Source organism: Tamandua tetradactyla, chromosome 7, assembly GCF_023851605.1.
Source record: "Tamandua tetradactyla isolate mTamTet1 chromosome 7, mTamTet1.pri, whole genome shotgun sequence".
NCBI classification, from domain to species: domain Eukaryota; kingdom Metazoa; phylum Chordata; class Mammalia; order Pilosa; family Myrmecophagidae; genus Tamandua; species Tamandua tetradactyla.
In genome coordinates, this window is record NC_135333.1 from 169,022,108 (window position 1) to 169,046,864 (window position 24,757).

At 44.3% G+C, this 24,757-nt stretch overlaps 1 protein-coding gene across 6 annotated transcripts in view; it reads right to left on the reverse strand.

Moving 5' to 3' along the window:
- LOC143642843 (ankyrin repeat and sterile alpha motif domain-containing protein 1B-like) overlaps positions 1–24,757 on the reverse strand; it is an 887,705-nt gene that overhangs the window by 68,753 nt on the left and 794,195 nt on the right. Inside the window, exon 17 of one of the 6 annotated variants that reach the window (XM_077111732.1) lies at positions 17,086–17,464. The exons of the other annotated variants lie outside the window; for them this stretch is intronic. Coding sequence (XP_076967847.1) covers positions 17,396–17,464 — 69 coding nt within the window. The 3' untranslated portion in view covers positions 17,086–17,395. Of the gene's footprint in view, positions 1–17,085; positions 17,465–24,757 lie in introns of those variants that run through there. 6 annotated transcript variants of the gene reach the window in all.

Genomic DNA, 24,757 nt, shown 5'->3' on the forward strand with positions numbered 1-24,757 from the left:
TCACCCTTGGACATTACGTGGAGGGAGAAGAAAAGGGAGGCTTGAGAAAAAAGCTCAGGGCTAACAGAGCATATGGCATGTCAAGGGGTGACTAAACCAATTTGAGATTTAAAGGGAACTGACAGGAAACAAACTGAAAAAGTCAACTGGGTCTATCGAAGAGGATGGCCTTAAATGGAACCACCCCAAAAAGTATTTTCAAAAGTAATGAGTAATAGTTAAGACATTTTGATTAGGGGACGGACAGGATTACAGCCGTATGTCACACGGTGAATCCAGGGCGGTACAAGGGATGGACTTGAGAGAGAAAAGGCCGAAGACAGGGCGTTTAGCTGGAATGTTAATGTGTTGCTCTAAGCTAAGCGGTGACGTGGTCCTGAAGAAGGGTTTTAACATTATATATGTGTATTTTCCCCAAATGCACTAAATGAACTTAATATCAAAGGCCCACCCTTGGATGTCTATTTCTGCATTAAAGATCTTGCATTTTGTATGTAGAGGTGGAAAGAGAGGACACCAACACGGCACAAGGGAAAATTCATTGTATGGCATGACCCAGTTTATTTACTGAGAACTTTGGGGAAGCAGGATCAGTGGGATGTGCGGCGATGTATCCTGGCAGTTGAGAGGAAAGCTAATAATAGCCATCTCCACGGGGTGAACGGTGGCCGCTCGCTGAGTGTGTTGCGAAGGGCCAACAAGAAGTGAATGAAAAGAATTATCCTTTTGTTCTTGTTATGGAGAAGCTGACAACCCAAGTGAGTTTAACTCAATGAACCATGAAGCCCAAAGGTGACAGTTCTACTTTGTGGTTTGCTTCCCGACATCTCTGTTGAATTCACGTGTGTGTTGGGGAGGGTTTGACCTTGGAGTCTGTGCTGGTTTGAATGGATGTATGTACCCTAGAAAAGCCATGTTTTAATCCTAATCGTATTTTATAATGGCAGCCGTTTCTTCTAACCGCTATTCAGTACTGTATGTTGGAAACTTTAATTAGATTATCTCCCTGGAGATGTGACTCAATCAAGAATGGATTAAACTGGATTAGGTAGAGAACTCCACCCATTCTAGGTAGGTTGTGATGAATTTACTGGACTCCTATAAAAGAGGAAACATTTCAGAGAAAAGGGGAGATTCTGAGGGAGCAGATGACATAGCCATGAGAAGCAGAGAGTCCACCAGCCAGCAACCATTGGAGATGAAGAAGGAAGACGCCTCCCGGGGAGCTTCATGAAACAGGAAGCCAGGAGAGAAAGATAGCAGATGATGTTATGCTCACCACCTGCCTTTCCAGAAGAGAGAAAAACCCTGACCATGTTCGCCATGTGCCTTTCCACTTGGGAGAGAACCCCTGAGCTTCATCGACCTTCTTGAACCAAGGTATATTTCCCTGGATGCCTTAGATTGGACATTTCTATAGACATGCTTTAATTGGGACATTTTCTCAGCCTTAGAACTGTAAACTTGCAACTTTTTAAATTCCCCGTTTTAAAAGCCGTTCTGTTTCTGGTATATTGCATTCTGGCAGCTAGAAAATTAGAATGGAATTCTTAAAATCACTTTCAGACTTGGCCAAGACATAGTAAGGTCTTAGGAATATGCTGGCAAAGGCACTCCAGGTCCTTTAAGTGACTGGAATGATTCCTGAAATACTCCTTTAAAAATGGGAAAGCAGTGTGAAGCCCGGGGGACATAATCTTTAGAGTCAGACAGACCAGGGTGTGAGGGCCAGTCCTGCCACTCTGTGACCCTGAAAACGTCACTTAGTCCCCCTGAGCCTTAGCTTGTTCAACAGCAAAACAGCGATAGGAATAAGGATGGGAATAGATTCGGGGAAAATATAAAAAATAATATATGCAAGACTCAATCTAGGGATTTACTGGATATACAATAAATGTAGTTCCCTTCCCATCTTTGGGGCCACTTCAAAATATTCATTGAGAATATGTTGACTAGAAGACTTTGGAGAACAAAATCAATCCAGGGAAAATAAGAGAATATTCCTTAATAAAGAAAATATAAAATTTTGCTGGAGTTATTCAATTCATTTAGTTAGTTAGGAAATCTGTCTGGAGACATTCTCTTGTTCCTACCATAATCTTCAAAGGCTTCTAGTCAGCGGGACTTCTCTCAACTTCCATCCAACTTTTAGTTGGACGATGCAGAGATGTAAGTCTTTAGAATAATCCCTTTCTAGGGTATTTTGCAGGGCACCTTCACTTATTGAATATACAAGGTAAATACCCTTAATATATGACAACAAACAAAATGCATGTCTGATCAGTTTTAGAAAATGTTTAGGAGGCTCCATAAACATGTTTTTATAAATGCATGCTGCCTGCCGGCTTGCCTGATTTTAGGAGTTGCTATAACAACCAGCAGTCCGCTCAGCAGCCTTGGCACTCTGCCTTCTTAGACCTCTCACTAAGGAGTATTATTATCTTGTCTGGGCCCATTAGCTCAGTTGTTTACAGCATGGCAGTAATAAAGTCAAGGTAGGGGAGTCAAAAGTATTCATTAGCAACAAAATTCTAACTGTGAGCCCTCTTCCAAGGCCACTCATTCATTCATTCAATTCATTCATTCAAAAAATATTTATGGGCTACCTGATGTACACCAGGAACTCTAGGTGTTAGGGACAAAGCCGCGACAACGGCAACAGATAGAGCAAAACCCCACAGTGAAAAGCGCCTGCTCTAGTGATGCTGAAATTCTGCTGTGGGAGGGACACAACAACAAATAAATGCACACGTGGGGATATATGTGCGGAAATAAGTATAAGGGAAACAAATAAAGCAGAGAAAGGGGAGAGGTATGATATTAGGATAAGAGGAAAGGCCTCTTGAGGTGACATTTGAGCACAGACTTGAAAAAAAGCAAGTGAGGAAAGCCGTAGCTAACTTGTGGAGATAATATTTCTGACAGCAGTACAGCAGGCGCTCGGGCTTTTAGATGGAAATGAGCCTGGCTGGAGCTGGACCAACGAGGAGGCCTGTATGAGTGGAAGGGAATGTGCGAGGTGAAGAATGGAAGGGGATAGACTCGAGAGGGATAGAGAGGACATGCTCATGCAGGGGCCTGGAAGCCAATGAAAACATTTTAGATTTTAACCTGAATGAGGTGGGGAACTATTCAGGTCTATGAACAGGGAGTAATGCAACTGACATAATGTTTTCATATCACTTTGGCTCCTGTGTGAAGAAGAGACTGCAGGGGGGAAGGTGGAAGCGAGACCAGTTAGGAAGGTGTTGCAATAACACAGAGATGACGATGGCTTAAGCAGGTGACAAGTGAGGAGGGGACGTAAGACTCTGGATATATTTGGAGGTAGATTAGGTAGGCTGTGCAGATGGAATACAGGTGAGTACAGGTGAGTACAGGTGAATACAGGTGAATACAGGTGAGTACAGGTGAATACAGGTGAATACAGGTGAGTACAGGTGAATACAGGTGAATACAGGTGAAGAATGAACTCAAGAAGGACTCCAAGATTTTTCTCTTGAGCACTAGACCAATGAGGGGAAGACTGAAAAAAAAAAAGAAAAAGGACACACATACACACACTCATTTATATGTGTGTGTATATGTGTGTGTAAGGTAGTACCTGGAGTGGAGTTTTGGATGCACTAATTTTGAGATTTATGTGTGACATCTAAGTGGATATGTCAATTAGGGCACTAGTTATAAATGATCAAATTCCTTTATAGATTTCAGATTTAGGGGAGAGGTCTGGGCTGAAGATAAAATTATAAGAACCATCAGTGTAGAGGTGGGTTCTAAAGCCATGGGGCAGAAGGAAATCACCCATGGGAGGAGCACAGACAGAGAAAAGCAGAAGACAAAGGACTGAACCCTAGGGCAGCAAATGTTAGAGACATTGAAGATAAGGAGCATTCAACAGGAGAGATTCAGGGTGAGTAACCAGCCAGAGAAAATGGGGTCGAAAGAAAATTATCTCAAGATGGAGGGACTTGTCAGCTGGGCCCAATGCTGCTGACAGGCCATGCAAACTGAGGAATGAGAATTGACTATTGGATTTAGCAATGAGGAAGTCATGAATGGTCCTTTTTAGAGCCGTTTTGATAAAGTGATAAGGAAAAATAGCTCCTATTCAAGAAAGAAAACAAGAGGAGATATTGATCATTGATAGCTGTTTTGAGGAGTTTTGTTATAAAGGGAGCTGAGAGATGGGGGCAGTCATTGGCGGTCATATGGGGTTAAGAGTTTTTAAAAAGTCAAGTTGAGACTTACTATGACATGATGGTGGAAATAGTCATCAGAGAAGAGAAAACTGGTGGTGGGTGATACAGAAGAGAGAGAATAGGAAAGTCTCTGGATGAGCAGGCAGGGCCACAGAGCTTAAATCTGATGGGTTTCATTCACTCATTTAGCAAAAACCAAATCAGCACCTATCTGTACCAGATATACAGCCAAATAAAGCATGCTTCCTATTATCAAAGAGTCATTTTCTTCAGAGGGGAAACAAGCATTTTCACTAACTAAAATTCAATTCAGTGTAGCAATTAGAGAAATGTACCCAGGGATCTGCTGTGGGCTTTTTATGATGACCTCCTGATGTGGGGGCTACCAGGTTATCGTGAGTCAAGGTTAATGCCTTGGCACATTCTGGATGTATTGTTGACTGGGATGATTCAGGCAAGAGCTCTGAGCATGAATTTATGCTGTGGTTGCACAGATACAGGTGAGGTGGCACATCTGAGAAATGTTGACAGGGGAAAATAAACAATAAGGGTGACTGGCTGACTGGAGTGAGGTAAAGGAGAGGGAAGGTCACAGATTACACCCAATTTCTCATCTACTTATCCTGAAGGTGGGGGTGCTGAGAAATAAATTACTCATGGATGGATGAGAAGGAGAATCTGGGACCTTTACTTTAAAAAAAAAAATTAAGGGCTTAAGTATCTATTTTAAAAAGGTTTAAAAGAAGCCAGATATTTATATCTATAAAGAGAAAAAAAAATAGATCTGATCTGTATACGATGTCACAAACACAAGAAAAATTGAAGACAGGGAAGGCTGATGATGCAACTCAGAATGCTTTTGACAATCCATAAGAGACTTAAAAAAAACATCACCACAAAATTCCTGATAAAAGATGTTGGTGCTGTGCCCACCCAGCCCCTGCCACAGCTCCCCGCCCCACCCCCAGCCCTGGCACACCCAGGTTCTCCCCCTCCCCCTGCCCTCCGGGCACACCCAGCCTTCACTCAGGTTGGCATCTCAAAAGAACTAATAGAGAAGTGCAGCTTGTCAGTCCCTCACCAGCATAGCCAGAAGGGGACGGGTCTCTCCAAGTTACTATAATGCAAGGGTCCCTATCCCTTTGGAGAAGGCCGGCGCGCAGCCCCAGGCGTGCTCCTTCACTGCGCACTCACTTTGTGAGCTGCACACACTGGCCAGTCCTTGGACTCTTTGGCTGCAGACACTGGCTAGTCCTCGAGTCCCTTCCTGCGGCTGAGTCGGGAACCTTCAGGCGTCGGCCCCTGGCAGGTCTAGACTTTGAGAATTCCCGGGGCTCTCCGGCATGGAGCTTACTAAACGACTTGGCTCTCCACCCTGACTAGTCTTTGCCTTCTTTCCTGAGACCGAGTCCTGAGAACCTCAAGGTGCCAGCCCTTGGTTGGGGTCTTCATTTCTCCAAGAACCCCTGGGCTGTCCGGCCTCACTAGAGAAACACAGCAAGCAGCTGTGGGGCAGGAGAAAGTGGCTGACCCGGGCACCTGCTTTCAAGTGGATTCCCCCAAGCAGGCAGGTTCAGGGTCAAGGCAAGTTTTCCAAATGCTCCCACGCCAGCACCTCCACAGCCAGGAGACTCTCGCGAGGCAGACGATCAAAGGGGGTGCCTACAGGCGTCATCTGCGACAGCCCACTGCAAAACAGGCAACTTTGGGCATTTTAACTTAAGCATTTAAGCACATTTTAAATTTGATTCCATAAAACATCTGTTTTCTTTCATATAAAAAGAATGAATTTACTGCCTCTTCTACATTAACCTGCTCCAAATCAAAGATGTGTCCTGATTAGCCTCAGGGCTCTGCTTAGGCCCTTGCCCACTGTTACACACCCCAGGCACACTGCTGAGGCCACAGGAAATAATACATGCGAGACTCAATCTAGAGACTTACTAGATATACAATAAATGTAGTTCCCTTTCCATCTTTGGGGCCACTTCAAAATATTCATTGAGAATATGTTGACTAGAAGACTTTGGAGAAGAAAATAAATCCAAGGACAATAGGAGAATATTCCTTAATAAACAAAATACAGAATTTTTGTTTAGGAGGAAGGAAGAGGGCAAAGTGTCTAGGAGGCCTGGACTCTTCTATCTCAACTCTGCATGTAATTTTTAACTTTATTTATATCCTACTTATGTCCAAGAAGGGTTTGGAGTAGCTATATGACTTTTGGAAAATCACAAACAATTTTGGCGTTGGTTTCCTTACCTACAAAAATGAAGAGGTTGTTCTCTGTGGTCTCCAAATTCCCTCCTAGATTTTATAGCCGAAGAGTCTCTCCCCATTTGGTCCGAACAAAATGGTAACAGAGTTAGTGGAAGGCGACAGTAAATGTATATTTGTAGATCCAATTAACATTTTGCAAAATAAAGAAGGAGTATTCAGCTAAGGGCTGAGTCATGATGGAAACTGAATTTAAAATAAAAACAAATCTCGGGAGACAATTAAGGCACATAATGTACATATTTGATGTGTGCTGTAGGAAGCGGGCGTTTCTTAAGAAGTGGAATTACAACTTTTTGCAACTTTCTGCTGAAAGCTATCACTCCTCCAAGGCAATCTCTCAGCAAGCCCATGGGCAAACTCCCACCTCAGGAGACTGACAAATTGATCTGTACACTATTATGTTGAAATTGAGATGCGGAATACGGTGGGGAAAGGTTCTTGTGGGCCAATGCCTCCACTGGAGGTGCCCAGGCCATCCGGCTTAGGGTGGGTCTTTACTCGACACTCCTCTAGTCTCAGGTTCTCCTTGCCCTCACCTGGTTTTTTCTTATTTTAGGTCTGACACCAATACTTTTGTTACCTTCACACAATGGACCAAATAGGCTGTCATCATTTATCAGTATTCTCAAAGGAGAACACCGTGAACTACAAGTTTCTAGGGAGAAAATCCCTAAAATCAGAAAAGAAAAGGGGAGTGATACTTTTCATCCAGTGAAGACGTATAACAGTACAGCATTCCCTTTAAAGACAAAAACACCCTGAAAGAGTTGCCTCCAACATGAAATTATGGTCCTCTGTGAAGGGAATTCGTTGGCAATGAGAAATCAATAAGGGGTGCCTTAGAAACATTGGTACAAAGGGGATGTGTGACTTAGAAGGAGTGTCTTAGAAACTTTCGTACAAGTTTCAAACTTTGTTACAACTTTCCATATGTGGTCAATAGCGGGTGTCTTGGAAACTTTGGTACAAAGGGGCCCACTTTTCTGAGTGTGAGGAACTTTGTAGACCGTACAATCCGTATCATGTCTTCTAGGTCTCCTGGCCTCTGCTGTGCGTGTTATCAGATGGTTGAGGAGGCTTTTTTTTGACTATGTCTGCCATTTCCTTCCTCTTATAAAGCTGCATCCTCTTTTTGCCAAGACCAAGGATGAACACAACATGCTCATAAAATCACTATAAAAGGCACTATGTGTGAACCACATGTGGAAAACTGAGACCTAGCACCGGCTGTGTAGAAATTCTAAGTTCTGCCACTAGTTGGTTGAATGACCTTGGGTAAGTCCCTGAATGTATTTCTTCACCTGTAAAATGTTAATATTACTTTTTCACCTTGTGGGACTAACTAGTTAACAGCCACAGTGGCTGCATACTGAAATGGATTCTGTAAAAGCCTAGTTGAAACACTAGCCTGCTACAATAAGCTCTGTGCTTGCCAGTGGAAGAACTGGCATTGGAAAAGCTGGACAATTTTTTTGACAGCGCCATCCATGTCCTGTCCCAGCAGCGTGGGGAGTGAGGGAAGGACACACTTGTGCAGGGTTGTCCAGGACACCGATCCAGGCAACAGGGCAGGGAGCCTTTATTATCTCCCGTCGGGATTCCGCTGTGCGTGCCTGGAAGTGAGGTGTAGCTTTGGCCCCAGTGGTGGCTAATGTGAACCTGCCTGAATGGCTCCAGGGATTCCAAACAATCAACAGGAATTGGCCAGGTCATCTGTTCATTCCTATCAAATTGGTTTAAATGAGTCCTCAGGGCTTGATTTTCGGACCTGCTTCTTAGCCACTCAGCTCCAGCCTGCGGTCTGGTGTTCTGAGATGTTTTCCAGTCTGTTGGGTGAAAGTAACTCAATTCTGCCACTGTTTGTGGTAGAAGTGAGAGAGGCTAGAGAGAGCTAGGGCCCAAGAAAATAAGAAAAGTTCTGAGGTCTAGGAGAAGTAAAGTAGTGTAGTAGCAAATCTAGAGAAATGGAATTGGAAGTTACTAAGAAAGCCAGAAGACAGATTTCTCCAAATGATAGCTCTTTGGCTAGGAGCTTGCAGGATGAAGACAGTAAAGAGGGGAATGCCCTCTGATTCTCCTGGCCATGGTCAGGGGTTTCATCAGGATGGGGCAGGTGGGCTGTCATAGCACGGGAAAGGGGAACTCTGTCCTGCTGGAACAAGGGTTGAGGAACAGATTCAGCAGCAAGTGGGAACAGAGAGCTTCATTCTGAGGGTAAAGCACGGTGCCCAAGTAGGGTATAGTAACAGCTGAGCACAGGTCAAACAAGTAGTTCCAACTAGCAATACAAGATAAAGAAGCATTTGTGTGCATGTAACAGGGAATTCTGGGTTAGGCAGCATAGTTCTGGGCAAAAATCACTTTGAGCAAAAACCTTTGGTAAATATAAATGGGTCATATGGAATGAGGGTGTGGAAAGGAGGAAACTCAGGAAGGAACAGGGCCTGGCATAGCTATGGGAATTGGGGCAGTGCAACAAGGCTACCTTAGTAGCAAGAATTACTGATGCATCGTCACAGTTGAAATATGTGCTGCTTTATGTATGGCTTGAACTTGGGATTGAGGATAAGGCTGGATCTCGAGGTAGAGGGCTGATGATTCCAACCGTGGTAAGCAGGAGGTATGCTCACATTTAGAACCAAAATTGGGAGCAGGGAATCTGAGAAGTAGTTCTTTCCCCACCCCACTCTCCATCTTGTCAGTCTGGATAGAGATTCAAAACCTGGTCCAAAGCTTTGAAACCCATCTGCATGACTTCGAAATGGAGATAAGGTAATGTGAGGGGAGGAAGTTATCAAATTGGTATTGCTTTTCCCACTTCAGAGTACCCATCATCACCCATCTCCTCAAAGTCTGAAAAGATGTGAAGTATATCATTTAGAGTTTAAGTGAAGACTGCATTAAAAATGAAAAACAGGAAAACTTTTCATCAGTGCATTAATTTAATAAATTTAAATAAATCAGTGCATTCACACTGCCTATGCAGCATTTACTCATGTATTTACTATTCGAGTAAATCACAAGTAATGGATTGGTCCTTGATCTAATTTGAAAATTTAGTTATGACTAACTTATTAGAGGGATATAATAATCCTTTGTTTTTAAACTTCTGGTCAGCTGTATCAATTTCATCAACTCACTGTCTAGTTTTTCCAATGCTCTTTCATGACCTCTGCCTTTGCCACTCTTTGATGTGTTTAAGAAGCACATCGAGGTACACTGATGGCTGCCACTCGTTCAATAATTTTTTATAAATAATCTTTAGCAATCTGTTACACTTTTATTTCTTAACATGATTTTGCCTGGCGAAACCCGAAAGATAAATCTTATATTTAGGAACCATTTTTGCAGCGAAGCTGGCAGAGTAATCTAAGATTTTTCCACCTGCAGCTCTTGAAGAAATACATGAACTGTGAATAGTTTTGAAAAGGGAATTGTTACTTGCTTAGGCTGAACCCATGCTTGTCAGCATCAACCATCCTTGGGTCCTCCCATTCCTTCACTCTGAAAGTTAAATCTTACCCGGTTTTACCCATTTTTCTACCATGTTTTCTTCTCATCACTACAGCATCACCCAATAGGCCCCCAGGCCCCACTTACTGTCCCTCCTCCTCCCACCTCCACGTTGTCACCCACGTCAGGGTATTAACACACAAATATTACCATGAGAGCATTTTGCATAGAATTAAAACCCCAGTGGCATGTGAGGTGATCTGGTCCTAACTTATTTGTCTAAGCTCATCTCCTGTCTCTCTTTCCCACACACAGACACTGAGCCTCCGGAAACATCCCTGTGTTTCTGGACATGTCCTACATTGTTCTCACATGCTGTTTCCTCAGCCCAGAAGTTCCTCTGGGGTCTCTGTACCTGTTGAGACCCTTTTAACTCATCCTTTAAGGACTGCTGCAAAGACTGAGACATCTTCCCTGATTCCTACAGTTGGAGCTGAACAAGACCTTCAGGATGAGCCACCTTGATGTAAAATCCTAGCGATGCTGCACCGTAATGGCTTGTTGGTGAGTCCTTCCCTCCCACTTGGCTGGGAGGGCGAGGGAAGCAGTGACCACTGCCCACTCACCCCTGCTCTCTGCTCCCCCTTGCCCCCACCCCCCGCCCCACTTGCCCTTTAAAGCTCCAGGGTCTAGAACAGTCCCTGGCAGGCAGGGAATGCTCTACAAACACTTGAGGCTTAAAGAATATATCACTTTAGTTTTGCTTTCTTAACTTAGGCTTTTAAAGGTAAGTCACATCCAAGCCTACTTTACTGATGTTTGATCCCAGTTCTCAGTCATTTCTACCCTATTGCACAAAAGTGGTTGCACAGTGCATCCTGAATGGCTACTATTCAAATTATATGACAAAGTCAGATGGTTCCAGGCCTTTGGCAAAGCACAATTTGTAAGTTTCTTGGAGACAGGGACTAAATGATCTGCCACTGAAAATGCTGTCTTTCTTTGCGTCCATTGTTTCTGCAGAGCAACCATTCCTATAAACCTCTCTTTTCCCCCTAATTTTTAGCTTAAACCTTTTGTTTGATGCAGGCCATCTCTCCCTGTCTCATCATCATCTGAGACTGTAAATTATCCTGTTACTCAATTTATAATGGGAACATATTTATTTTCTATGATGATGGCTCTCCTGAGCCTTCCATTTTCTTAGCTACATAAAGTTAACTTCCTCAGTGGCAAATTAAGGACAGATTACAAGCAGCCTGGGATCCAGGCTCTGTCAGCACAGGGGACCACCTACTCAGCCTCCTTCTGCTCAGCCATCCAAAGCATGCAGCTGCCACGCCAGCCCAGCGCTGGGCGGCCAGCCCCTGCCTTGCTTTATCTCGAGAGGGAGTTGAGGAGCCTCTTTCTCCATCAGCCACGGATGGGTCTCTGGTCCTGGATTTCCTAGACACCCCCCCACCCGCCCCTAGCTGCCCACAGACTCCCTCCCACACCGAGGCCAGCAGCGGCTCAGCTCCAGGACTCCCCCTCCTCGCTGCACTGCCGCTTGGTTTCCATAGCAACAGAAAACGTTGGTGGGAAGTAAAGATGCTGAACTGCAACTCGCGTTGGGGCTGAGAGGAGGAGGTGAAGTGTGGGCTTCTCTGGAGGCCGCAGAGAAGGGAGAGGAAGAGGGAAGCCCCCCTGGTGCAAGCTGGGGGAGAAAGCAGCTGGGGGAGAAGCCCTCAGAGGAGGGAGCCCAGGAAGGCCGTGTGCTGGCAAGCGGACACGAACTTTTGTCAGAAACCTAAGGCGGGAGGAAGAAAAAGAAGGCAGAGCTTAGGAAAAAAGTAATGGGAAATGCTACATATGATGGTGGACTGGGGGGTTAAGTTGGATAAGGGTCTGGGAATAGGTGAGTTTATTTCCAAGGTGCACAGCGGAAGGCAATGAGTGTAGTGGTGAAAGCATGGGGGCTTTGTGCTTAGTAATACACATGTTTTGTTACTATGAAATATATTATACCCTATGTACCTAAGCTGTGCTGGTTATCCATGCATATACGCATATACAGTGCACATTACAGCAGAGATAATAATAGAGCTGGGCTCGTAGACAGGCTCTTCCACTTACTGGTCAGCTGTTCCTTATCTTTCCTGAGTCTTTGTTTGCACCTCTGCTCATCTATTAAAATAGAGCTATTCATATCCACCTCAAAGTGTGATTGTGAGGATCGCATAAAATACAGCACGTGACATACGTATTTCATAGGAAGTAAGGTAGCCATTATTTTACCACCGTTTGTGGTTGGAGAGTGATATTTTAAATGGTGTCGAGGGCTGAAATGTAACAGGCTTAAAATCCATTGAAAATTGTCTACTGTTACAGGTTTTCATTTTGTATCTATTTCAATTCCCCCTGTCTCCTGAGCAGCTGATATCATAATACGCACCTAAGTACATGATACATGGTCCTATTTAGTTCTGGTCCTTTAATCGCAAAAATAGGAACCATCTTTTCCCTTCACATAGCCTCTCTACTCTACCTGTTCAGTCTCCATCTGTGCTTTTAAAAAAACCTTCTCTGACATCAATTCATTTCCTCTCCTATACAGCCTCAATACCTTGGGCTTCACAACCTCTCATCTTCTCCCTTTAGTTCAAAAGGTTGCTGCAAAAATACCAGTACATGTCCAGACTCATGCTCATGATAACCCTTCAATAGTTTTTGAATGACTGTCTGTCATCACTTCTCTCATCACTCCAAGGGTAGAAAAGCTAGAGAAGTTGTGGCTTAAAGAGAGATGCCTTAAAGCTTGTTTGTTCTAGGCTGTGTCTTTGCTATTTTAGAAGAAGAATTTCAAAGTACTGCAGAGGTCCTCCTCCATGCTTCCAGGTCCTGAAATTGGGACAATAACAACTACGATGATAACTAACACCTGAGCTAGCTGCTACAACAGCGCTTTCTTTACGAGGGAGGGCGCATTTATACCTCGCCTCAACCCTGTGGGACTGATATGCAATTATCATGCCTGTTTCCACAGACATGTCTCCAAAGAGACATTAAGCAATTTACCCAAAACAATATATCTCATGTCAGGCAGGGCCAGGATTTGAATTTAGGCGGAGTCTGCCCTCTTAATCACTGCCTGTTCTACCTTCTTTATAGAAGAAACATCTAGGCTTCTCTAGGAACTGTGGCTTTTTATAGACAACTGCATTTTCCTCACTTAGAATCAATTAGTAAATAAAGTAAGAACGCGTGACTGTGCCCCTAGCTTCTGTGTGAAGGTATTCGCTGAGTCCATTGGTCCACGCTTTCTTCCTCTTTGGTCCCCGTAAAAAGGTGGACACGAAGTTAAAATGTCATGATCTCACATCACTTATGGTAGCTGGAGAAGAGCTATGTGGGTAAGATTTCGATAAGTTTCTAGAAATCAGAAAGAGGGTGGGAAATATCGGTAATGCTGTGTGGTGCAGGGGGCTGCAGCCTGAGGCAGCTGTGGGCCCTGCATCACAGGGGGCCCGACCTGCCCCCCAGAACCTCAGAGAACACTGCAGTCGCTGAACGAGGATGGATGGAGGAAGGGACCGGGGACTGGGGCAAACCACGGGGTGCTTGGAAGGGCTGTGTGGAAAGCAATTGCTGTCCTACATCAGCACACATATTCTCTCTCCCTCTCTCTCTCTCTCTCTCTCTCTCTCTCACACACACACACACACACACCAGGCATTTACTGTCCCTTCCTACACCAAAAGGAAAATGCAGGCGTATTCTCTAAAGGAGTGTTAAACGTCTGTGGGGGACCGGGCGTGGTGTTGTGGGCGACCGGGCGTGGTGTTGTGGGCGACCGGGCGTGGTGTTGTGGGCAGAGCCTTGCCCTCTGGGGCTGGACCCCTGGCCTCTGCTTGGGGGCGGAGCTTTTCTGCCACCAGCCGCGGGGCAGCAGCGCCTGGGGAGGCCCGGGTCAGACACAAAGCGCAGGGCTGCAGCTCAGTGAGCTGGAGGTCAGCGGGGAGCCCCCAGGACAGGATGGTTCTCACCAAGGCACTGACAACACAGGGCACCTAATGGAAACTATGGACTTCGTTAATACACAATTATAATCTTCTTTCAATTGTATCAAAGGTACTCAACTAATGCAAAGTGCTAATGATGAAGGGGTTTATGGGAATGCTGTATTTTCTCCAGGAATGTTCGTAAACCTACAACTTCTCTAACTAAAACAAAAACAAAGCAAAGCAGAAAAGAAAAAAAAAAACTCTAGAGATAATTCCAAGGTGGCAATTAAAAAGGAAAAACCAAAACACAAAACAATTAACAACTAACCTCTAGCTGGCATCCCTTGACAGTTTAATCAAACTGGTATTACATGTAAGGAAACAGAAAAAGGTGCCATGAAAAAAGGATAGAGAAGAAGAAAGAACACTTGCAAATTAAAAATATTATTGCCAAAATTAAAAAAAATCAGTTGAAATATTGAAAACAATCTCGCAGACTATAAGACTAAAAAAAAAATGGTGGTAAGTGTGAGAGAAAGGAAAGAGGCACTGTGGGATGCCTGAGGAGACCAAATAGCTGTCTAAGAAGACTCACAAAGAGAACAGAGGAAATGAAGGGGCAGAAATGAGTAGAGAAATAATAGAAGGGCATTTCCCAGGATGGACTTTTATATTTAAAGCATCTACCAACTGTGGAGAGGTTGAATGAAAACCAGACACCTGCTTACTCACATCTTCATGTAACACCAGAACCCCAAGGAGCAAGAAAAGATCCTGGAAATTTCCAGACAGGGAAAAAAGGGCGCTCATAAAGAAACCAACCTTTGGCTTCTCATTGACCACAACACATGCTAGAAAACAAAGACATAACATCTTCAAAGCTCTGAGAAAAATGAGATCCAGCTTGGAATTACATACCAAACCCCAATATTAACCAATCATGGGGACAGAATAAAGGCAATTTTTAGATTCATAAGGACTTAGAAATTCCTCTCCCAATTATTTTTCAATTCTTAAAAAAAAAAAAAGTTGAGGATGTATTCCAACAAGATGAGGAATAAAATCGAGAGAGAGGAAAATGTCCAAGACACAGCGGATTCAGATCAGGTGTGATGAATGGCGCCCCAGAATGGCGAGTGTGGGACAGTTGTAGGACACGCCAGCTGGCACAGGGAAACCGAGGAGCTGAGGAAGGGAGCGGGAGTCCTGTGGGAAAAAGTAGATCAGGAGAGCAGACAGCATGAGGAAGACCACGGAAAACTGAAGGATAAAATTCAAGACAGAAAAGACAGAAATTTCAAGACAAAGGAAAAGTAGTCAGAGATGATAGGAAAAATAAAAGTATTGTAAATAAATAAAGGTAAGTTCCAGGATAGCCCACATTTCTCGTTTAGGTAACCCTGTGAATGGTGGGTGCTGTCATCACTGATGCCTGCGTAGGGTAGAAGTAGGAGGTCACGGGTGCAGTCACAGTCCCACACCTTAAGAGTGGCTGGAGGCAGAAAAACACTGGCTTTCAAGGAACCACTGCAAACTTGGGCAATGCGGACTTCAGGGGGGACAAGCGGATATCACGGTTTCCCCTGTTGCCCTGGCAACACTTGGGTCTCTGAGATTAGGGGGTGGAAGTGGTAGAAGCCGGCTCTGACGGCAGTGGAATTTCATGCCAGCTTTGCAGGATGGCACTTTGGAGTAAAAACTAAATTGATTCCACTTTAGCTAAGCTAAATTCTGCAACTGTGGGGGCATTTAAGGGAGGGAAGCGATGATAATATAAACGCGCCAACTCCTCAGCTCTCATATCAGAATGTCAGTAAATAATATCTAAACTTTAAAAAGCCAGCGCTAGAGTCTAAGCAGCATGGTGATAACTGCCCTAGGAACTTTTTTACATGCAGAAATGTTTAAGGTATTTCCTTCTGTAGAGTGCAGTAGACGTGGGGAGAGGAATGCAGGAAATTCTCACTTAAGTCTTATTTGTATGTTTGCTTTGATATTTAAGGACTTGTATGTTCTAGTTTGAAATTAAAAAAAAACAAAGCATGCTCCTTTCTTGTCAATCCTAGTCTGTGAACTTCCTTGCTGCCTTTTGGTTGTTTAAATTGTCCTGGCCCCTTTTCAGAAGAGGGAGAGCAGATAAATAATGAGCCAGTTGCGGGCACCCCCTGTCCCCTGCACTGGTGTGGCTCCCCCTTCCCGTGTCCCAGCGCCCCCCGGGGGGGAGGCTGGTTGGTGCTGCTGCTGGGGGCAGGGAGGGGGTGCAGGAAGCAGGGGGGCTGTGGTTTTTAGCAAGGAGACTTTGGCTCTGGAGATTGCTGTGGAAATGATGAGCTCTGATGGCAGCTCGTGGAAGGGCAGTCTTCCCTCGCTAGACAACAGTCTTCTGAGTTAGGATCAGTAAAACACTTCTGAACAGCATCTCTGACACCAGAAGTCACCCCTGAGCCAGTGGAACTGCCAACCCTGAACTCTCGGCAGCACAGAGAAGCACCCCGAGCCCCAAGGCCGGTGATGAGACAGCTGGTCGGTGGACACTGATGGCTCTGGGGCTTCTGTTGGGGAGCAAGGGGGTAGGGAACCCTCAGCTCCCTTCCACCAGCACTTCAGCCTCAAAGGGCCAAGGACGCGGGGGTGGGGGGAAGGAAAGGACAGAAATGAGTCCACATGTCCACTCCCAGGACACAGAGCCTAGTTGGAATGGAATGAAACCCAGCCCTTTGAATGCATGAAGCCATGCGCTTTCGGGTTTAAGGGGCTGCCTCCTTTCTTTTCCCACCCTGCACACCAACAGGACCCAAATTACTGGGTGTCCCCCTACATGCCGTGCTGCTACGTGTGCCCCCATGGTGACTGCATGCTGCTCCACTTGTCCCCACGCCTCAGCCCTCATCAGCCTGCGAGCTTTCCCCACCCACCAAGAGTCAGCGTAGACCCGAGCCAGCTTTTCCAGGGAGCCTCGCCTCTGTCACTCCGCTGAGCGTTTCCACTCTACCCTGAGTTAGGGCTGCAGTCAGTTATGGCGCTGAGTGAACTTGTTTGTTTTTGCATTTGTTTCCCCAGTAGATTGTAAAATTCATGAGAGAAGGGACTGGGTATATTATTCATTCTAAAAGAATTTTATATATATATCTATGACTTAGAACATGCCTGGCAGATAATAAGCAGCATGCGGGTGTTTATTACCATTGTCGCTGTCGATATTATCCTTATTATCAATCTCTGCACGGAAGAGCCCTAGCATAATGCCTGGCACAAAAAAGTGGCAGCTAAGCAAATGTTTCCTCATTTGAATCCTCGGGATATTTAAAACAAACTGAATTTTTGAGATGAGGAGGTTGGCAGGTGTTTTCAGCAGTGATTGTGGTTCCAAGATGGAAGTAACTCTTCGTGTCTGAGAGCCATGAATATCTTTGAAGGAGCTGAGGATCTAACAGGTGAATGACTTTAGTTCCGGAGGACATTCCAGATAACACTTCCTCAGGAAGATGGACTTGTTTGGAGAAGCACCTGATGTAACTTAAATAACTTCATTTTCTTCAGTATTATCTGGAAATAGAAGGCCAATCAGTCTCAAACAGCTGTTTCCCCGCTCTCTCCTTTGCTGTCTGAACGTGCGATGTGCACGTGTGCCTGCCATCTGGGTGAGCCCATCTGAGCACAGTGATGTATCACTGAACTCTCTTTCCATATGGTACATGTGTAGTATCTGAACCATGATTTCACAAAGTAGATGATGCTTTCATTCATAGAGGCATTGCATTATCCTTAGGATTGTTGCCAGATGAGTCTCCCTTTTGTCCTGTAAACACTAATACAATTCATCACCTTTGTTCGTGATTCCCCCCAATCTTATATAATTCACACCATCTCTCACTATTTACACTAACCTTAACTCCCCTGTAAGGCTCTGCCAAGCCCATTTCTTCTAAAGAGCCTTCCCTGATCACTCCAGCTAATGGACATCTCTCTCTTCTTAGGAGTCATAGAAATTCATAAATTATAACACTTGTTTCTCCTGTAGCTACATTCTACCCTTGGAAACACTTATACGGTTGTCTTTTATTGCTGTTTGAACATGCATTGCTATTCAGCATTAGTATGCTAGCCTTAGCTCCATGAGAAGACCATGGGATCTCTAAGTAGAGATTGTATTATGCCTCTCTGTAGTACCCACCACTGTTAGCCTAGTTAGATGAATACAGTAGACACTCAGTTAGATGTTTCCTTAGCAATGTACAGCCAAATCTCCTAAGTATCCATTAAGGGGACTTTGCTGGGTGCTTCTTAACAAAGGCTTACCTACTTTCTTAAATTGTGAATGCACATTAAAGTATAGAAAAATGCAGACTTGAAATATATAGATTTATATTTTAAATGCTGCAGGATATTTGTTAAGCTATTTTTATAGTCTGGATGCAAGTTGAAGCTAATTATCATCAAAGACAAAGCTACCAAACTCTTGAGTAGTCAAAATATTGTCATAAAAATTATCACAATTTTATTTGGCATCATTAAGGGGCCTTTTTATTGCTGGAAACAGGTGGATGTCCTTGAGTATGTTCTATGGGAAAGGAAGAATTGCATCTAGTTCCATGGAGGTCCCACAGAACTGTGCCAATGCCATGCACTAGCACATGGGCACTAAGCCTGAATAGCTCAGTTCTTTGAGTGTGCATGCAGTCAATTAATCAAGGTCTATAGTAAGAGTGGATTAAGGTGATACAGCATTCCAAAATTGTTTAACATTATTTGGCATAAGGTCACAGAGATAGGAGGGCTATGGATATTTGAGGGTTCCTAGTATAATTCATGAAAGATTTTACCCTGTATCCAATGTAATTTGAGGGCAAGAGCAACACAGCTTTGTAGCCACTTCTACATCAGATTATACTTCCAATAATTTCAAAGTGGCATGCCAGCTAAGTGGCATAGGCACTCTTGCTGCCATCAAAATCTACTCCTTTCAGAAGGCCAGCCTTCATTTAACTCTCACAACAACCTTGCAAACTAGGTGGTACAATTTCCACTTTGCACACGAGAAGTGGAGACTCACAGGGGTTAGATGGCAAGCCCACCACCTCACACCAAGTTGATGAAGGAGCCAGGCTATGAAAGCAATTCTGCACCGCAGAATGAATCCTATTTGCAACTCTTACTGAGCATACTGCCTTTTCTATGCTGAATTTAATGGTTACAAATCTCAAAGGAGCCCTCAACATGGCCCAGGACACCTACTCCATTCTCTTAGTCAGTTCTCTTTTCCATTTTCTGAGATGTCTCTTTAACATCTCTTCAAAATCTCCACAGCCTTGTCTCACAATGACAAGCAAATAGAAATCAGGACAAACACACCTTCCTGGACTCTCCATTCTCAATGTAAATCATGATGGCACCTCTCCACCTTGCCTCCCCTCCTATTACAGGAAGTCTGTCCCCACCTAAGACAAATCTCTTCACTTGTCTCTAGATCCCAACTTGAGTTTGAGGGGTCAGCAGGAATAGGAGGTGGGAACATTGACCTTTGTGTAGTGTCACCTGCAGGAACTGAGAAGAGAAGAGGGCAAGGGGGCTGAGAAGGCAGGCAGAGGAAGGAGCGTCCGAAAGTCAACAGCAGAAGGGGTGGCCTGGGGTAGGATGTGCCAAGGTTCTAGATGCCAAGAAGGAAAGCAGTAGTCAGCAGAATCCAAGACCACAGAAGGATTAAATAATAAGGACTGGGAAGGTATAGGAATTTAGGAGCCCATTGTTCATCATTTATAAATAGTTTTAGGGTGATGACAGAGGCTGAGCATACTGAGGACTGACTGTACCACAAAGGCATGCCAGCAGGTGTAGATATTTATTTCGTGAAGCATGGCTCTGAGGCAAAGAGGAGTAAGAAGGTAGCAAACAGACACAGGATCAAGGGAAAGTTTGGGGGTGGGCGGGCATCAGGCTATATCCAGGCTTGCCCAGAGGTTGTAGAGAAGGCCTAACTAATGTCACACTATTTGTGCTAGAACTAAAATTAGAGTTTATCGCTTCAGTTTCCTAGATTAATTGAGATACTGTATGTGTAAGAGTTGTAAAAACTAACACTTGTAAAAAGTAAGAGAATGTTTAAGACTACATCATAATTACCAGAGAGTAAGTTGGCTGCATTATCTGATGATGTAACATCCCCTTGCCCTCACCTCCCCACCAAAAGAACCTTTTTATTATTCTGACTGGTATGAATGATGATTTTTTGGCTTCATTTTGAAAGAGCGAGGGGTTCTGGAGCTGCTGTCTGCCAGTTTATGCAAGCTTGCTCCCTCGTTCTGTGCTGGCACGTGACTGGCTAGGTTTTATAGGTGCGATGCAGGCTAAATGCTCAGCTCCCTCTTTACAACACTACTCCTTTTTGATAAAAGAATGTACAATATTACTCCTCAAAGAAAAGTGAGATACTTTAGTTTCTAGGCTTCTCATTCCCAAGATCTCTTTCAAAACCCTGGGAGGATACCCCTAGTTCTTGTCTGCCATCCACGTGGACATGGGCTGATAAACCAAGAGGTGCCACCATACTCTGGACATGAGTATTAATCATCTTTGCTCAGTCTCAGAGAAGGTAAAAGTGAACTATCGGAAATTTAATTCTGTGGACTCAAGTGGCAGAAATCAAGGACCTAATATTCAGAGGCCTTTAATGATCACTCATTCTGCACCTCTCACCCCCTAATATGCCTCTATAGATATAAGTAGAGTCATAAGGCTCTTATTTCTCAATACTATTTTGGATCCTGCGCTCCTAATAGGATGGCTCGTTCCCATTGCCTGGAACGGGCCTGGTAGACACAGCCCAGCTTATGCAGTCGCAGATGGAGTCAGAGGGATGGGAATGGCGCAGTGGCCTGTAAGGTGCGGTCTCTATGTCTCTCTAGCTGAGTTTTCTTGTGGGTCAACATTTTTAACCATTCATAATGACAGCTCATGGTTCCTCGGAAAGGAGTATCCTGAAGGATGAATCATGTCCTGCTAGGCCACACGACTACTGGATGCAGGTTCTCCTGCATGCACAGGAGGATGTCTACTCAGAGGGTCTCCTGATTTGCAGACAAACTTGGCCCACAGGATTATCTGCAGTTTTGTAATCCTGCATATGGTGCAAAGCTTTCCTTAGTCTACACTGCCTAATCTCTGCAGGGGGCAAAATTTTTCTCTTTTCACATTTTGTCGTTTGAGAAACTGGAATAATATTACATATATTATAACATTTATGAGCACTAAAGATAATATATTTTTAAAGTATATAACACGTTCTCAATTAACAGTGGCTGTATTATTAAAGTGGATATATTTTCTTTCCTTCCTAGAAAATGCTACTTATCTAATTCTCTTAGGGCTCTTCTATCAGGTAGTTATTAACTGTAAAGAGGCCAAGCAATGGAACATTTCTTGTAAGAACAATTTCTTTAGGGGCCCGTAGGGGCTACACAGTAAAATGGGCAGAGCACGGGGACACAGAGGTAGGACCTTCCGGTTCTGGTCTCGCCGGAGCGCATATCTGGCAGTGTGACCTCAGGTTTGCTAATCTGTGTAGGCAAAAGTACATCATGAAGACAGCATTTGTGACTGATGAAAGAATAAGGCTAGAGTCTTTAGACATTTAAATCTTATGTAAACCTTCAGTAGATTCAGTTCAATTCAATTAAGCAATTATTTATCGAGAGACCATTATGGACTGATGGACTGTACTCGGCAATATGGAGAGTAACATACCAGGCTGGCCAGGAGCTCACTTCTGTGCTGGGGACCTAGCAAGTGCTCCTTCTGGGGACACAACACCGATAGGGAGGGACACAGGCAAGGAAGAGATGCCGCAGCCCTCTAGGATGGGCCGGCTCCAGCTGAGGTGTGCATGGGTGCCAGGGGAGTCCAGCCCAGGGACTGGAACAGGCTAAGGGGTTTGTTGGAGCCTGCCTAGACCGGGGCTCTGAGCCAGGCTTTTTAAGGAAGAGTTACCCAGGTCAAAACTGAGTTCAAGGAGGGAGTGTCATGGGCAGAGAAAGCAATGTGTGCAAGAGGCACGGATCTGTGAGCAAGTATGGCCCAGTTGTGGGACCGTAAGTAATGAAACAGTAGCAGAGTTTAGGAGGAGCCGGTGATGAAGCTGGGGAGGTGGCCAGGGCCCAGCTGAGTAGGGGAGGGCCCCACAGCAGGGGGAGGACGCGCCCGTGGACTGGGCCCACCGTGAGTAGGCGGTCAGGGGGAGACAGATGGTTTAGAGGGAGGGAACGCATGAGGAGAAGTGAAGATGTATACTTGGCAGTGAAAGGTTAAAGCAGAGTCCTTTTGAGAAGTATTAGGGGACAAAGTGGAAAGATAAGAAGTAAGAGAAAGAGGTCCTTGAGAGATAAGAAGCACACAAAATGGGGTGCTTCAAGGACAGGGCCAGTGTCCTGTCCAGTACCAGAATTGCTGAATAAATGAAGGGAGGAATGAAAGAGCATGGTTTTAGTGAATTAAGCGAGGATTTTTAGGTCAGAGAGGTTTGGTTTCAAATTCCAGGCTCTTTTGGGCAATCTGCTTAACCTTGCTGAGCCTCATTCTATTCATTTGTGAACATGACAGAGATATGGTGAGAATTACATGGGACAATTTATATGAAAGTAAATAGAATTTAAGGTTCAGTCCAGTAAATATTTATTGAGTGGCTACTCTTGTATGCTAAAGGTTATGTGTGCTGTACTATGTACTGTACACTGTGCCAATGATGAATGAGACTAAATCTCTGCCTTCAAGGAACTTACTTTGTAGGATGAGAGGCAGACGTATGTACAGATAACAGAATTACAATGCAATACAATAAGGACGCCAGAGGGCTAAGAGAAGTGGCAGTTGTGCCAGCCAGATGACAGGATGGTATGAGGGAAGACTTCCAGAGGAAGCAAAGCTTACACTGAGTCATGAACTGTGATGTACATTTAAGTGAAGGAGGAAGAAAAAGAAATTCCAAACAGAAAGATCAGACTCCTACTCCAACTGCTTTTCTAGTGCCTGTACACATGCAAGTCCCTTGCTGAAAATAGGCTCCACCCTGTGTGCTTAAAGTGAAAATACCCTTCTGAGCCCTTCCAGAGCCCTTAATGCTGGATCTTGCTCTGGCTACCCTCAACTCTTGGTTGAAGTTCTCTTTAGATAAATCAGCCAGCTGGAGCCTTGATGTAGCTACCTGCCTGAACCACTCCCTTCCTTCTTTATTTCTCATTTTCCTTCATCCTTATTTGCATTCTTCCTTTCTCTCTACATCAAACATTTGTTGAGCATGTGCATGTGTAAGCCACATGCAATGCCTTGAAACACAGAGGATCAAAGTGTATTTCCAACTCTTGAGAAGTAGGAAATTGAGTGCAGGGAGCAGCAAACTACAGCTCATGGGCCAAATCAACCTGTTTTTGTAAATGAAGTTGTACTGGAACACAAACTCATCAATTCATTTACGGATCACCTATGGCTGCTTTGTGCTACAATAGTAGAGCTGAGTAGTTGTAACAGAGATCGTAAGGTCGGCGAGGAGTTTGCCAACCCTACTCTGTATGCAGACAAGTAATTAGGTAATACAAAATGGTAAAATAAATGTTAAGAAGGGGAATTACAGAGGAAGTGTTCCTAAACCACACTTGGAGGGTTAAGATGTTTCCTAAAAGTCAGAGCTAGGCTAAGAGCAAAGGATAAAGATTAGGAGCCAATCAAGTTAAGAGGGGAAAGAAGATCATTCTTGGCAGAGAGAATAGCATGTGCAAAGGCCAGGCAATGAGAGAAATTAACAAAGTTCCCTAAGAACTGCAAAGAGAGGGAATGGTAAGAGATGAGGCTGGAAAATAAGTTGAAAGCTATATTAAGGAGTTTGGAAATATATTATACTCTTCCACAGGAACTCAAGAACCTATGAAGGATTTTAAAGAGAAGAATGCTAAAACAAATGCTCTAGAAAGATCACTCTGGCTGCAGTAACGGTTAACATTTGTTGGATATGTATTCTGTGCCAAGACTGAGCTAGATGCTTTGTATGCACACATGGATATGGAAGTGTTTATTGAGTGTGGGGGCAGCACTGGAAGCCAGGGGAAAAGAGAAGAGCTAGAACAGAGATGGATTTATGAGAACCAATGATCTTCCGAAGGGAGAGAATGAATGGAGTCCACCCACATTTAGAGACCTGGAGAGATGAATGGAGTTGGAGTGATAGGAACCGGCAGTGTAATGTCACAGAACCCAAATATCCTTAAGGAGTAGATAGTTAGCTGTTGGGAAGAGGACAAAGAGACGTGAAGTGAGGGGGACAAAGAGGCGGGGGACAGGGATTTGGCAAGCAGCAGGTCACAGTTGACTTAAAAGAACAGTTTTAGCAGAAGAGTTGGCAGGCAAGCCGGGTCATCGAGGTTTTGCAAGTGAGAAAATGGAGGCCACTGACACTGAGTACTTGTCTGAGAGATCTGTCTTCTTAAAGAAGAAAAGAAATATCATTGTGGTTGGGTGTCCTAAAACTGGTCTGTAGTTCAGCAGTTTCTAATTCATGAGGTAATTTCCATATCCCAAATAGCTGGTCATTTGAAGCAATGCTTGAGATCAAATTAGGCAAATATGCTGCATGTGTTAGAACTGGGAGTTCTATTACTATTGCATTGATAGAAAATGGGGCAGCCTATTTTAATGTTTACAAATTTAATCCGAGTAACTTCCATGTGGAAGAAAAATTACTTCTCCCTTAGTGCCACCAAACTAGAAGTGTGGCTACTGCTTTCTGTGCAAGCCATCTCTCCGAGGTGGCCAGCCCTGCCTGTGCACGCCCCCATTTCCAACAAGAAGCTTTTCTGC